The 14,388-nt window shown below is 39.1% G+C and overlaps 1 protein-coding gene across 4 annotated transcripts in view; it reads right to left on the minus strand.

Moving 5' to 3' along the window:
* PLCE1 (phospholipase C epsilon 1) overlaps window positions 1-14,388 on the minus strand; it is a 148,653-nt gene that overhangs the window by 4,485 nt on the left and 129,780 nt on the right. For all 4 annotated transcript variants that reach the window (XM_042863510.1, XM_042863509.1, XM_042863507.1 and 1 more), the window contains 12 exons: window positions 14,241-14,365; window positions 13,452-13,569; window positions 9,024-9,155; window positions 7,573-7,863; window positions 6,728-6,891; window positions 5,575-5,836; window positions 4,622-4,740; window positions 4,151-4,279; window positions 3,205-3,414; window positions 2,028-2,189; window positions 1,649-1,867; window positions 462-674 (listed from right to left, as the gene is read on the minus strand). In XM_042863510.1, coding sequence (XP_042719444.1) covers window positions 495-674; window positions 1,649-1,867; window positions 2,028-2,189; window positions 3,205-3,414; window positions 4,151-4,279; window positions 4,622-4,740; window positions 5,575-5,836; window positions 6,728-6,891; window positions 7,573-7,863; window positions 9,024-9,155; window positions 13,452-13,569; window positions 14,241-14,365 — 2,111 coding nt within the window. In that variant the 3' untranslated portion in view covers window positions 462-494. The remainder of the gene's footprint in view (window positions 1-461; window positions 675-1,648; window positions 1,868-2,027; window positions 2,190-3,204; window positions 3,415-4,150; window positions 4,280-4,621; window positions 4,741-5,574; window positions 5,837-6,727; window positions 6,892-7,572; window positions 7,864-9,023; window positions 9,156-13,451; window positions 13,570-14,240; window positions 14,366-14,388) is intronic.

Raw genomic sequence — 14,388 nt, forward strand, 5'->3', positions numbered from 1 at the left:
GAGTGACAGTGCCTCTATAAAGTTGTTTTTGCTAAAAAGGAGATCATCAATCCCAATGATTTTATTACGTGCATGCATTGTAACGTCTAGTAACGAAAGCTCTACTGGGTGCCTTGTTTACTCAGGCCCACAGCAGAAGGCTATAACAGGACAGTGACAGTGGAGCAATTACTCAACTAGCATGCATACTATAAAATCTACCAGTATGCAGCATTCTGCTTTTGTTTCATAAATGGGTAAAAGAAGGTGAGTGAAACTCTACAGCATTCTGATTCATTGCAGTAACGCCCTAATAAATAACTGGAGATCTCACTGATCTTTCTGCAGCTATGCACAACTATGTTTAAGGCTTTTATGGATCTGTCAGTCCCTTACTATGGTTTACCAACACTAGCGGTGAAAAGATACTGTGTAACTTATGTACTAAATTGACTCTAATGCTGAGCCATGGTACCTCATACCTGCACAGACTGTACTGGAAGCACTGGTGGTGACTATTCCATAACGTCACTAAAAGTCAAGCTGCACATGGGCCTGTCATCCTTATTTTGTGGGCTATCAGGCAGGACTTGCAGGGGTGGTGAAATGAAGCCTCGGTACTGCTTACTTGACTTGGTCAGCTTTTTGAGCTCACTGGTAAAGGAAATGCCTTTTCTTTTGTCATCTCGTGCTGCCTGTAAAACAGAACAGATCACAGAAATGGTTTAACAGGTTGTTTAGCTGTAGAATACAGAATTTAATATGAAAACATCCAACATTTTTCTAAACACGTGTCCCCTTTAAAACTTAGTGAAGCTATGCTTTCAAAATAACTGCATTCTTATGGTTGTTCAGACTAGACTGGCTGAAAAGTACATATTTTCAAAGATTATGTATAGCATATTTGGGATAAACTTTTATAAAATTGATGCTTTTGACACAGTTACTTTAAGGCGGCAACAGCCATGGATTGTTGGCATCTGCTGGAAAGGAGAATGCTGTTCCTTCTCCCAGCAGAACAGTACTTCAGTCCTTCCATTTTCCCAAGCCTGCGGCAAAGCAACAGAAATATTTTTTAACTGGACAGGAATAAAGGAGACTTTTTATTCCAGTAGCGTTCAAGTGCTGTTCCTTGGAACAGCCCTGTCTGTCTTAGTGCTATGGGGAGCAGGGCATGTGCAGCCAGATTTCAGAATGAGAAAGCTGTAGCAAGGCTGTCAGGGGACTTGCAAGCTGTGAGAATCACGTTGCAGAATGTAACTGATGTCATTTTGCAAAGGATGGGGGAGTTGAGAACAGGAGTCACTTTTTGCTGTAACCTTTTCACCTGGACCTACAGGAGCTGGCAGCTTGGCCCTGAAAGCGTAGCTCTGCTTTATAAAAAAAACATACTATATTCAGGCTAAAAAAAAGAAGTTTGCATTTTTAAATGCAGCATCTCTTACCTTGGCTTTTTTGCAGCCAGATGTCTTGTAGCAGTGCAGTTAGTTTGAAAAAACAAGCAACACAAAAACCCCTTCAAACCTACAGACTACAGAGCTGACAAGGTCTGGAAACAAGGTGTCAAGAAACAAAATCATTCAAAGTCTCACTCGACCATTCAGTATGTTTCCAGTCAGCTCATCATGCACCATCTACAAAACCAACAGCAAAGTGTTCCCTCCTTTACCTGAACCTGTTCTTTGAGTTTAAGAATAAATTTTCCAGCTCCCTTCCACTTGCTTTGGGCCTGAAACACACACTCTTGATCGGAGAGAATCCTCTGAGATGGTTTAGATGTTGAGGACTTCTTGTTTGTTGGCTCTTTTGTCACCTCTTCGAGGAGGACATAGTCGCTTGGATTTGGATTGCTCAGAATGCTGTAGGAATACTTGGCTTTGCAAAGAGTCTGTTGAAGAGCAAAAAAAGAAGGCCAAAAAGAAGGCATTACTTTAGATTCAGGTTACCAGGCAGATCCCTCAGCTGAGCACACAGCTCACCTACCCTGTGTAAAAGCAGCCTCCACCCTACACCTTACAGACCCACATGTGGAAGCATGCACGGCTCACCTGCTGTATGACATCCTGCGCGGTGCTGAAGCGTGGTGCCTTGATGACAGTGCGTGGCTGCTCGGGGGAGACATCGTGTACCTGAACGAAGAAACTGTCATCCTCCGAGGTGATGGCTGCATCTTCCTTTGCTTCTTGAAAGACGTTTCTCTCATTTAAATTCTGAAAAAAAAAGAGGGCCAGATTCAGCTACTGCAGAGCGTAACTCAAAGTGGTGGTCAGAGAAAGTTTTCATCACTTGAAAATCAGGCACTCTTGTGGTCCTATTTCATTAAAGGCAACTGCTACATATAGTTTTGACAAGCCAATATTGCTTAGAACGTATACACCCGTGTTTCTAAAATCAGTGCATCTTTAATACCTTTCCATTTACAGCTCATGCTGTGCTCCACAGAACATTGCATGGCAAACCCAAACCCACAGCATTGCTTCCATCCATACTAAGTCAGATTTTCAACTATGTTTTCTGAAGGAATGCAGCTCAGCAGTGACATGTTTGTAGTTGCACGTGCTCACAAAGTGCTGCAGTCAGCTGAATGAAGTAGGCTGCTAATTGCACAAACTTCTACTTATTGTCTTGGCTCCAAATATTAGAAACAAACTAAAACAAAATACTAACTTGTGTAATATAAAACACTGCCATCCATGCCCATTGTTTAAACTAAGGAAATCACTGCACCTTCCTACTTTAAATTCAAAGACATGAAGAATCTCATTATTTTAGGCTACCATTGAAAATTTCATCATCCTTCAAGGTTTTTAAAGATCTTTAGAAGTAAAATCCTTTCTAGTTTTCAGAACAACAACAAAAAAAGCTGCTGATACATAAACTGATTGGTAATTGTAGCCTGGAGTTCTGTTGCCTACCATCCTTTGGTATTAACTGTCTTTCTTTATATTCATTTCCTATCATGTCAAAATCTCAACGTACATTAAATTAGAACCATAATCAGTGAAAACAGTAGAGGAGTTCTGAGTCACAGAGCTGCTATTAGGGCTGCATAGGTGTACATACTGACAGGTGCATGAAGTCTCATTGTGCTTGTGCAGAGCTCTGCTTCATTTTCAGTGACACTGCTTGCCAAGTAGTGAAACAAATACTGCATCCTTTTGTTTCCTGCTCCTAGGCTATTTTTGGTTACCTTTGTAAATAACAGTTTATCTAAAACAGACTTACTTCCTCTCGGGTTTTAAAGATGATTCTTCCAACATATCCTTCTTCTGGGAACCAACTGTTCAAGAGCTGCACAAGCCCTTCTTCAGGACCAATTACTCTCTGGAATGGTGGTTTTCTGCATTCACTCTTTTCTTTAGATAAAAAACTTTTCTCTTCCATCAGAAAATAGTCTGAAGCACAGGACTCGGTGCCTTTTGTGGTCTCCAAGATCTGAGACACACCGCAATAAACACACAGCAGTTAGAGTGCTAAATATAAACACTGCATAATTAGTAACTATAAATGAGTATGAATGAAGAAACTTTAAGAATCAGTAACTATTCTGATAGTGTGGGCATGATTTCCAATTTATTCTTCCTTATGCAGTTATTTCATGCCAGGGTAATGCACTGTTCTCTTAGGCCTGCCAGGTAGCTCAGCTATTCCAGGCAAGGCCATCCTGTTTTGGCTTATCTCTGTCCTGTTGGGCAGGCCAGACAACAAATGCAGCATCCCAGGACAGCAGGGTCCTTTCCCACTGCTGGGATAACAGCCCTGCTTACTGCTTTTTCTCCTCACAAACATAGCCTTTTACTCTCTATTCCTGTGCTGCTCAGATCCAAGGAGTTGTGCAGCGAAGTTTGTCTTGTTCTAAAGACAGCCCTCTGGCTGTCGGTCGCACAGACTGTTCTTCTCAGATGCCCAAATATTACAGTACTAATAGGGAGTATGTTCTAAGTTTAAAAACCCTTTCCAAGAAGAGAAGAAGCCAAGATTTGGAGAAAAAAAAAAAATAATAATCACAGGTATTTCTGTATTTCCAATGCAATTAATTCCACAACAATACATTTGTAAAGCAACTCCTTGCTGTATTGCTTCCGCATGCAAAAAATTAATGGAGACAAACGCCTGGAATGAAGTCAGTGTGAGTTGATGCAGCAGAGTCTACAGAGCAGTGGGCACTCACCTGATGGAGAAGCTGTGCAGCCGTGGTCCCTCCACTGATGTTAAAAACAGTGAAGGGCTCCGGGCCTGGAATTCCATGGATTGTCACTTTGTAAGGCACAGAGGCTTTCCTTTCACCTGAACTAAACAACTGTTAAGAGAATATGTTACTGAATGCTTTAGGTTGCATTAAAACGTAGACAAGTTGTAAAGAACTCAACCAAGCAAAGCTATCCAGCTAAGGCATGGCTTTTACATTACAGAACAAAGAATTTAAAATAAATAAATAAATAAAGCTTTATCCTCCCACAGTTCCAGTGGGATAACCCTACTTAATTCCACTGTCACCCAGAAGAATTATCCATTGGGGTACTTCTAAAAAAATGTGCAGGTTTAGGTCAAATATCTTTGAGCATCTGTTCGTAGAAGTCTCAAGACCATAGCAGACATTAAGATAAAAATACATAGCATTCACAAAAAATAATTAACTTACTATAGATGCGGGCACAGTATTTCCAGAGGGACTTTCTTCCATCCTCCGACTGTTTACGAACAAACTAGAGATTTCCAGTGCCTCATTGTGCAGGTTATGGAGCTGGACATGTCTATAGCCTAAAGAGAAAACAGCTTTTCCTAAGTACTTTACCACACTGTAGGACAAAAGTCTCACAAACTGAAAACTCAGATTTGCTGCATTTTTATCTAATATTTGCTTTATCTACAGAATTTAAAGCACTGGAAAAATACTGCATTGATACTCTTGTCTGCAAAACAGTGTAATCCAAATGCTGTGAAGTTTGAATGACAAATATAGCTGTCTACCCTTACACTGCTGTAATGTTCAATCTATTCATACATGAAAAAGCTAATAAATATTAGCATATGAATGAAGCAAAGACAGTCTCACAGGGAAATGTGTATATATTTGTGGCCACATATCCTCCTATGCTAAGACTGTCCTGTTGTATTACAGAGGCATGAAGTAAACTCAGAACTATGTCTACCATCCTGCTGAAGAGCTGTTGGCATCATGGAAACTCCCTGCCCAGGTGTCACAGAATTACTAGTGCTGCTTAGATTTTCACTCGCCTTTGTTCACCTTTATTTCATATCTCCTATGGACAGTGCTGAGGATTCACCTCTGCCCCAGTGATCACTAGTTAGAGCAGTTTCTTTGGCAGAGGGCAAACAATGGAGAGAAACCATTCTGGTCTTCCTAAGGGAGCAGCAAGTCCTGAGCTGAGTCAAGCCCCTGGGGCAGCTGCCAGCTCCACGGGAGCATCAGACCAGCATCCCACTGCTGGGGTAAAGCATGCTGCCTGGTATTTGTTCCCTGTCTCCTCCCAAAGAACGCAACCAGCTGATTAAAAATATCCCTCCAGCAGGATTCAGTCCAGGAATCCGATGAACGATTTTGGCATAGGATGTTACTACAGACCATTTTACCTCTTTTCAGAGCTTTCAGTGGAATGATTCTCTGAGCCGTTATAGCTGAACTGTTATTTTCAACAACTGCAAACCGAAGAAAGACCAAATCTTCAAAATGAACCCGGAAAAGAAACTGCTCGTTCCACATTGGGTTGAGTGTGTTGCGATGAATGGGTTTGGTCCGGAAATGGCAGCTGTCCAGGGGCATCCCGAGCACATCGATTTCAATGCAGGGACTTCCTGTACTGTTGCTGGGGCACACGTTCTGCCCAGACACGATCTGAAGCCGAGGAGTACAGATGTGTGAATTAGCAGTCATTCTTTTCTGCCACAATTTTGAGCTAAACATTGTTTTCCATCACAGCCCCAAGTGTGGTTTCCTAACCGGTGGATTTAATTTCAGTGCCCCCCTACTTTTTTCATTTCCAGGGCTCTAACTTCAGCACTGCTTAAACCCCACATGCCATTGCTACAATATCTTTCCTCTGAAAAAAATATACTGCATATCATGAGTGCAACCACTCGAGGCATTTGAAAGTTAATCCAGAAGGAATGTCCCAGTAACACAGTCAAAAGGGATCAAATTTTCTTCTCAGTTACTCTGCAGTGATGGCACTGACCTCTGCCTTGCTTTGATGCACACAACAGAAGCATTAGGTTTGCATTCACCTTGGCTGAGAGTCCTTTGGTTCTTATGAACCTGAGTTTTATGCAACATTTCCTGAAGGGAATACCATTTTTTGCCACCAATCCAAGAATAATACATCTGATTATATGACTTATTTGAAAATAACTGTTCAAATATTCAGTATGGTTTTTCATAATGACTTTTTGTGTAGCCTCTCACATGTTCACAGACCTGAAACATCCTGGCCCTATATGTAAGTACACACAGCTGTGCAGTGGCAGAAAAGATGTTTTCAAGACTGGATTTTGACAAAGGTTGTGAAGAAAACAGAGAAAGCAACTAAGGTTACAAAGCAGTCAATGAAATGAAGATGACCGTTTGATTCTTCTCTTTCCGATTTCTTTTAGTTAATTATCCTTCAGAAATAGATACAATAATTAAATGTTCACACAAAAGCCTGACTAATGCTGGCTTAAGAGTGCAGTCAAACATTGCCTATTTCAGTCTATCCAGCTGCATAAAATTCTCTTTTAATGTACTTACTGTTAAAGAATATATAGCTGGTTCCTTATTATCAAGATCTCTTTCTAATGGACAAAACTGCTGGTACATTGAGCAATTCTTATCCCATAGAACAGGAGGTTTCAGAACATATCCACAGCCACCATTCGCCTCAAACATTGCTGCATTGAGTTGCAGGGGAAGATCTGTGAAAGTAAGGCAGCCAGCACTGAGAAAAAGCTGTGGTACAGTAGAAAAAAGAACGGCAAGACAATGACATGCTTTAAGTATCTGGTTTTGAATTTTAGTTCTGTACAATCAATTCAGGATTGGTTTTCAGAGAAAGCCATAGTTTATGTACCCGATTTATCCAGTACTCAATTATACAAAACTATTAGTTCATTCTCTTCTTTCTTTTTCTAATGTCTTCATCCAACTGTAGGACCTGCATATATATTCTGTGAGAAGTGTCTAGATAACTGCCATGAACTGTAGAATGAAAAAGCATCAGCTGTTTAGCTGATGATCCCTCCTTTGAAAAGGTGAGGGAATACAATATAGTAGAGAAAAAAAAAAGTTTGAGCAACAATTAACTAGCAACCAGCACTTCTACTAGAAACAGTTCAGTACATTTTTATACTTGAAATTACAGAAGATAACAGACGCCTGAAGTTGTTGCTGGGCCAGGCGCTTCTGTGGCATTGGAAGACAGATCTGCCTGCATCGGCATAGAAGCTCCTAAATCCAAGGATTGCTGCTCTTAAAAATTAGATTGCCACTGTCAATCAGGTCAAATGCTATTTCATAGTTTAAGGACTTAATTCATGTGTAAAATGCATAAAAATTAGAATCACAGAATCATAGAATTGCGTATTCCTGACTCATACCGTCTGTCTGGTAGTTAAGAGCCACGAGTTGCACGCCATGGAGCCAGAAGATGAGTGGATGGGGATTGGAGGAGTCGATGCGTGTGGCAGCAGGGTACGTCCGCAGGAGCTGGCAGGTGGTGTGCTGGATCAGCTTCTGGGAGTACCGCCGGCACAGCCGCTTGGCAGCGTTCTCGTTCAGGGAGGAGATGTGGTAGCACTTGGGCGTCCTTATAATAGCACTGAGAGAAGCTGGAGAGTTGTAAGGAGAGGAAGGGTCTTCCCACGTCTGCCGCATCACATCAAAAGGACCTGGAAAGCAAACAGTACCCTCAAGTCATGGCTGCAGATCCAGAGACTCCAAGAATCCAGTGTTTTCTAGTGAATCATGTGTCTGTACCATGGTTAGAAAAAAGATGATCCTGGAAAATTATACCATTCAGTATAAACATCAAATTCCTTATAGAGTAAGAATGCTTCATGAGAAGAAACATAACGTTTAAGTGCTGAAATGATACTGTGATTTAGTACTTAGGGTACTAAAGTCCAAACTCATGGCTGTAGTGTTGGTATCTATAGATTTGCATCACAAACTCTCACATACTCACCCAGCTGTAGGGCCTTCTGGGATACACTGTGCCATTCTTCTCATTCATACATTTTACATTAGGAAGAGAGGCAAGATTGAAAGCTATCTGCTTAGTCTCTGAACAGGCAGTCTACAGAGTGCCATAAGAGTTAGGGGACAAATGCAGCAAAATACTTAAGAATTGGACACTGGAGTTCTTCATTTTTTGATCACCAGCCTCTGGGAGGGAACTAACTGTGTTTGCTCAGCAAGGCATTTGCGCTGGAAGAATAGCAAGAGTCAGAAAATGAGTGCAAGAAAGGGTACAACTTTCTGTCAACAGCACTGTACTTAAAGGCAGGGATCTGGAATCATCCCTGCTCCAGGGCTTTTTCTGTACTTTCCTTTGTATTTCTTTACATCTGCTCACATGCAAGAGTACAATTCCCAACTTCACAAATTGAAGCTCCTGTGGAGTCAAAGTATTTTCAAGGTGTAACTCAGGAGTTTGTGCCATCACACATTAGGATTTGGCTGTATTTTGACAATGAAGTCTTACTACAGACACTAAAACTCCTTTTCAGGATCCAGCATAATAGTTCTGCCTTCTATTTGAACTTAAAAATATATTAATTTGTATCTTCTAGAATATAAACTTTAAGACATTTCACTTAAAAAGTGTGTTGATTTTGAATTGCTTATAAATTAGGGTCTTTATTTTTCTGTTCTCACATTCCACTACTTTGCACTCAACACTTTTTGTAACAGTGTTACTGTCATAGCTGCTGCAATAACAAAAAACCACTCCAAAGTTCAGTATCTCACACATTGTTAAGTATTTGATCTTTAACAACTTGGTCTGGTACAGCCATTTCACGTGACTGCTGAAAGATGCTAACTTTACCTTTTCCAGATGCTTTGGCAAGAGTAGCTGACTCCCCAGGGCTCAGTCTACCAGGATTGTTGCCAAAAATGGACTTCCTGCTTTTTCTTTCTTTTCCTCTGCTAGAGCCAGATGGGTTTAGAGTTGATAAGCCTGTTCCCATAAATGTAACATAAATGAGCCAAAAAACATGACCAAGAGGGCATGACATTTTCCATCATATTTCACATAATTTTTGAGCCACGAATACTCCTGTAATATAGTACACAGGGCAAGCTGTGTGTTTTTCTCCATCATTTAATTTTAACGTCCTTAGATATATATGTACCTTTACATACTATATAAGCATATAGTATATATGTTTATATACATAATGTTTATAGAACATATATGAAGCAATACAGATGTACAGACATATCTCAGGGATACAACTTTTCCTCGTTTTACTTTTTGACTTGAGGAAAGTACTGACTCTGTCCCAAATTACAAAGTAATCCTAATTAATACTAAAAAATTCTGCAATAATGATTTCAATATATTCATCCTAACAGAAATTAAAAAAAAATATATCCTTTCTACAGAAGCAAAAAAGCCATGCAGTATTGAACATTATAGGATTTGTCCAGGATATGGTACCTATACAATTAAATAAATACACAATATTATTTAAAGATACAATGTAATGGAAAAGCCCTAAGTGCTGTTGTTTGAACAGTTTAACTTCAAGGTGTGTTTGGAGTTATCTTCTGTTTAGAATTTGTATTTCTGTGATGAGAAATGTGGTAGGTGTGTGAAATCCATTAGGCATTTTATGGCCAATACATACTAGAAGTGGAGCTGGAAAGCTCTATTATAGCTATTATTCAAGTATATGCATTCAAGCAAAATAATTAAAATCCTAATTGAAATCCCAGTGAAGTAAACAGACTGCACTCCCCTTGAGATCATTTTCTTTCTGCTGACTTTGAGAGAGCTCATGGCAGACCATAATTAAAATCTAAATCTAAATGTATGATGCTCATTCTGACACACACACAAACACACAACAAGGAGCTGAGGGATGCTTAGAGATCCATGCTGTACTTGTGATATAAAATATAACAAAACAAGTACACTATTATTTGCCTAATGGTGACTCAGAAAACAACCCTCATGTTCTCCCATCAATTCACACCTGCCTAAAGACTGGCTATATACCAATGTTTCATCTACAAATATAAATCACAAAGAGAATGCATTGGTCTTGGTTCTGCTGAAGTCAAGTCCAGAGCTGTAAATTTTCAGGTCTCAATCTTTACAGCATGTCTACATGTAGTTTGTAAAATTATGCTGATAGTTTCAATGTAACTGCCTTGGGTTAGTAAAATTTAGTACGTGCATAAATGTTTTCAGTGCTGGAGACTTACTGTCTCTTTGGGCCAAAGCATACACATAAACAATAGAAGATGGTAGAAGCTGAGATCAAGGAATATGAAGTGACTAAAAAGAACAAGGAGTTATGCACTATGTGCTTCCAGAATGATTTAATCCGAGTTTTCAATGGATCAAATGGATTTGGCAAGCAAGATCCAGGTTTCAAAATCCTGTTGTGGAGACAGTCACTGAGGAAACAGACTAACCTCATAAATCACCAGAGACTGCAATGCAAAACATCAAGGTTAGCTGAACCATATGTGATGGCCACAGGGTAGACTGCAGCCGGGAGTTTTCTTTTTAGTCTTTCCCATGGGCATGCTTTGCAAGTGATAGACCTTCTCCCAGAGGCAAGCTCCATATTTCATTCCAATTTAAACTGAGCTCCAAAATACAGCATCACCTATACATAGAATCATAAATTCACAGAATAATGGAGGTTGGAAAGGACCAGAAAGTCATCTGGTCCAACTCTGTGGTCTAAGCAGGACCAGCTTACAGCCCACCATTCTACCAGAAGGACAGCACAAATCTTTCATATCTCCTCTCAACCACTGCACCATATCCTTTAGGTTAGATAATTTAGTGCCAGGCTCTCATTAGACATTAGCTTATTGCTTTACCACTTTGGGAGTTTGAATCCTGAAGGCAGCAAACTCCCATCTTTCTTATTCTAAACCTGCTGGAATAACAGGTCAAACTGCAACTGTTAACTGCCTCACCATGTACTTCTTTCTGATCAGCGGCAGGTTTGCAGACCCTGAAAATAATTAACAGTACTTCTTTTGGGTACTAATCTTTTTTTTTTTTTTTTTTTTTTTTTCACATTAACCTTAATTTCTATTAAACTTACTTATACCATACTGGTAGATAGCCTGGTACAGTGGAGCTGGTAACTGAATTTTACGATGTTTTGCTTAAGTGCCTTCCTGCTCAATGCACTTGGTTGTGCTGATCCTGTTTTTATGCACTTAACTTTCCTTACTCATTGTATGAGGATCCTCAGCACCAAGCCAACAGGCCAAGTGCGAGTGAGTTATAGTAGCATTCTGCTCAGTATGCTTCACTGCCTTTATCTTTGGTGACCTAAGAGAACAAACCTTCATTCTCGTAGATGATGCTACAGTGATATCCAACAGACTGAAACTGAAGTTAAATAAGGACCATAAGGGTCAAATACCACTGGCACAACAAGAACAGTGGTGGGTACCTCCTTCCCAGAGGTTTAATGAAAAATAAATGTATTTTCTCTCTACAAGATGAATTCTGTTTCAATCAAGAAGCTGGCTGAAAGTCTGTGTTACTCAGTAGGCAAGGCTAAATGAAGAGAATGGTCCTTGTCTTGTTGTCTTGTTTTATAGTCACAATCAATGAGCGACCTTCGGAGACACAATTGTGAACACAGAATAGAAGTACATGGTGGCAGGAGAAATGAAGTATTCACATTATTATCAGCCACTGACTATTCCCTTACTATCTCCAAAAGTCTCACATTTTCTGAGTTGGGGAAGAAAATTGGTCAACAGAACTACATAATCATGGATCTACCAGTCTTGCTGTCACTAATGGACAATATGGAGATAGAACAGCAGAACAGTGACATGTACCACATCTGTGACCTCCAGATGAGCAATCAGCAGTACAGTGGTCATGATGTCTACATGTGTTGCAGAGAAGGCAGCATTTGTCTCAAAGGAGGAAAAAATACATGAGTTTGTTGGAAAACTAACTTATATAGCTTCATATGTTCATCTGTGAATGGAACTTATTTTTCCTGATTATTCCATTCACATGCCTTTAAAACAAGAAGAGGAAATCTCATAGGGAAAGCATTTCTTTTCTAACTGAAAAAACCTAAAACATTATAAAGATATCACAGATCACCATAACTTCTTTGAGTGTCAGAATGTTTGGAACAACTTAAATTACCTCTGCTTAATCTTAAATATCATTCTTTAAAAGAAAATATTTTATTTGAAAGGTTGGAGATTTCTGTAATGAGTATCAAATTTGAATTTTTAGGAGTTATTATTGTTACAAGTAACACCTACAATTCTTGCACTTATAAAAGATAATAATGGAATGCCTCTCCATTTTTCAGCATGTTTATCTTGCCTATTTGACACTATTTTATGTTTGGCTAGCTTCTCTAATCTGATTATAGTTCTATTTGTATAAGGTCATGATTTGGCAGAATTGCTAACTTTTCCACACAGAACCATTCCATTAAAGAGTAGATATTTCATTCAAAACATTAAACATATCAGTAAACAATAAAATCTCGATTTAAAAGAATTTATGTACAAAAAAGTATGAGCCAAAATATACCAAACTTCATGTTTTATAGAATCTATGATTCAACAAACCAGTAACTATCAGTGATCTACTCTCCAGTTCCTCTCTTTTCTCTTGCTATACAAATAAAACCTTATTTTCTTAACCCTTTCCATAAGGAATGTGTGAGTGAACGTGCATTCAGCTATCCTCACCCACCCCATGAAAGGGGCATTTTGTTTTTCTTCTTCCTGAATTACCAGCCCAGATGCTGGAAAAAGTAAGTTATTTCAGAAGCTTTGAGCTTTCAGCATTACCCCCACAAATGGCTCCCCTCCTCTGCACTTAGGAAAGAAATGAAAATGGAGGCTGCAGGTAAAAATGAAACACAGTAAAATGGGATCACTTTAAGAAATGTGACAAGGTCTTCCTGGAAAGTTTCAGAAATATTTTCCTTCCAAGTTTTGTGTTTTTTTAACATGGAAATTCAGAGTTGTTATGACAAAGCTTTGTTTCACCCCTCCTGAAATAAAGAAGCAGTTGCCTAAGTTGTGAAGACCGGGAGATTTCAATTTTGTAAGCAATATGCTTTCCCATGATGGATTTATGTATAAAACTTTGATTAAATAGACTAACAAATCATCAAGAAAAAGGTCCTCAGCTTCTTAAATGTGAAGATGCTTGTACTGACCAATTCAAAACATCAACACAGTATCTCAAAGAAACAGAAAGTTTAAGGTAATAAAACAGAAGTCTACGTACCTGGGAACTTCACAGCTTGACAGTAAATGACAAGATCTGATAGCTCTGGGGCTATCTGTCGGCTTTCCTTCTTGTTTTGTGGAAGATAGAATTCTTCTCCCAGTTCCATGTCGTAAACCTAAGTGACAATTCCAATAACATAAATAACAAAATTACTGAATATGAAAGTACTCTAGCATATCTTACTTATGTCCTTAAAATAATTAATCTCATTCTTTCAATGTGGGTTGCTGTCTTTGCCTAACAGATCTCTGGCTTATGCGCCAATATCTGTCACTGAAATAGGGAGAGTGTGCAAAGACATCCGAGTCGGTTCTACAAATTTTTACAAAAACACTTGTGTTCAGGAGAAACTACACAGCAGTGCAGTGCTTTTGGTGTCTGATGACTTAATGAAAACAAATGCACTTATTTGACATCATAAAACAATAAATTAAGTTATTTCGATAAACAAAGATGTTGAAGACTGAGATGAAATTGCCTATTGGTATTGGGCACTCCAGTAACCCTCCGGATTTAGCTGTGATTACACCTTTCACAGACAGCACCAACAGTTGTAATTTTCAGCCAACCTGTGCATCCAATAACCTCTAAAGACTTTACTTGACCAGCATACAGAATATTCTATTTAATTCATACATCTTCTCTGGTGTGTTTCCATGCTTTCTATCTGTGTTCATTAAATACATTTACCACCTGATGTCTCAGTTACCTAAGCAGTGCAAATCCTTTTGAAGCTGGTTATGTATTAAAGTGTGGCTGAGAAGAAAGGGGAAAAAGCAGAACTACCTTTCCTTTATTACTGTAAGTAGCACAATCAGCCTTCTTTATTCTTTTGGCAGTCTCTTCATTATATTCAAACTGCAGCTTATCACTTGATAATTTATTCTCAGGTCGGTCGTCAAGAATGTTATCTAAAAATCAATGGGATTTTAAT

This window comes from Lagopus leucura, unplaced genomic scaffold, assembly GCF_019238085.1.
Source record: "Lagopus leucura isolate 7727_CA_CO unplaced genomic scaffold, USGS_WTPT01 Super-Scaffold_739, whole genome shotgun sequence".
NCBI lineage: Eukaryota > Metazoa > Chordata > Aves > Galliformes > Phasianidae > Lagopus > Lagopus leucura.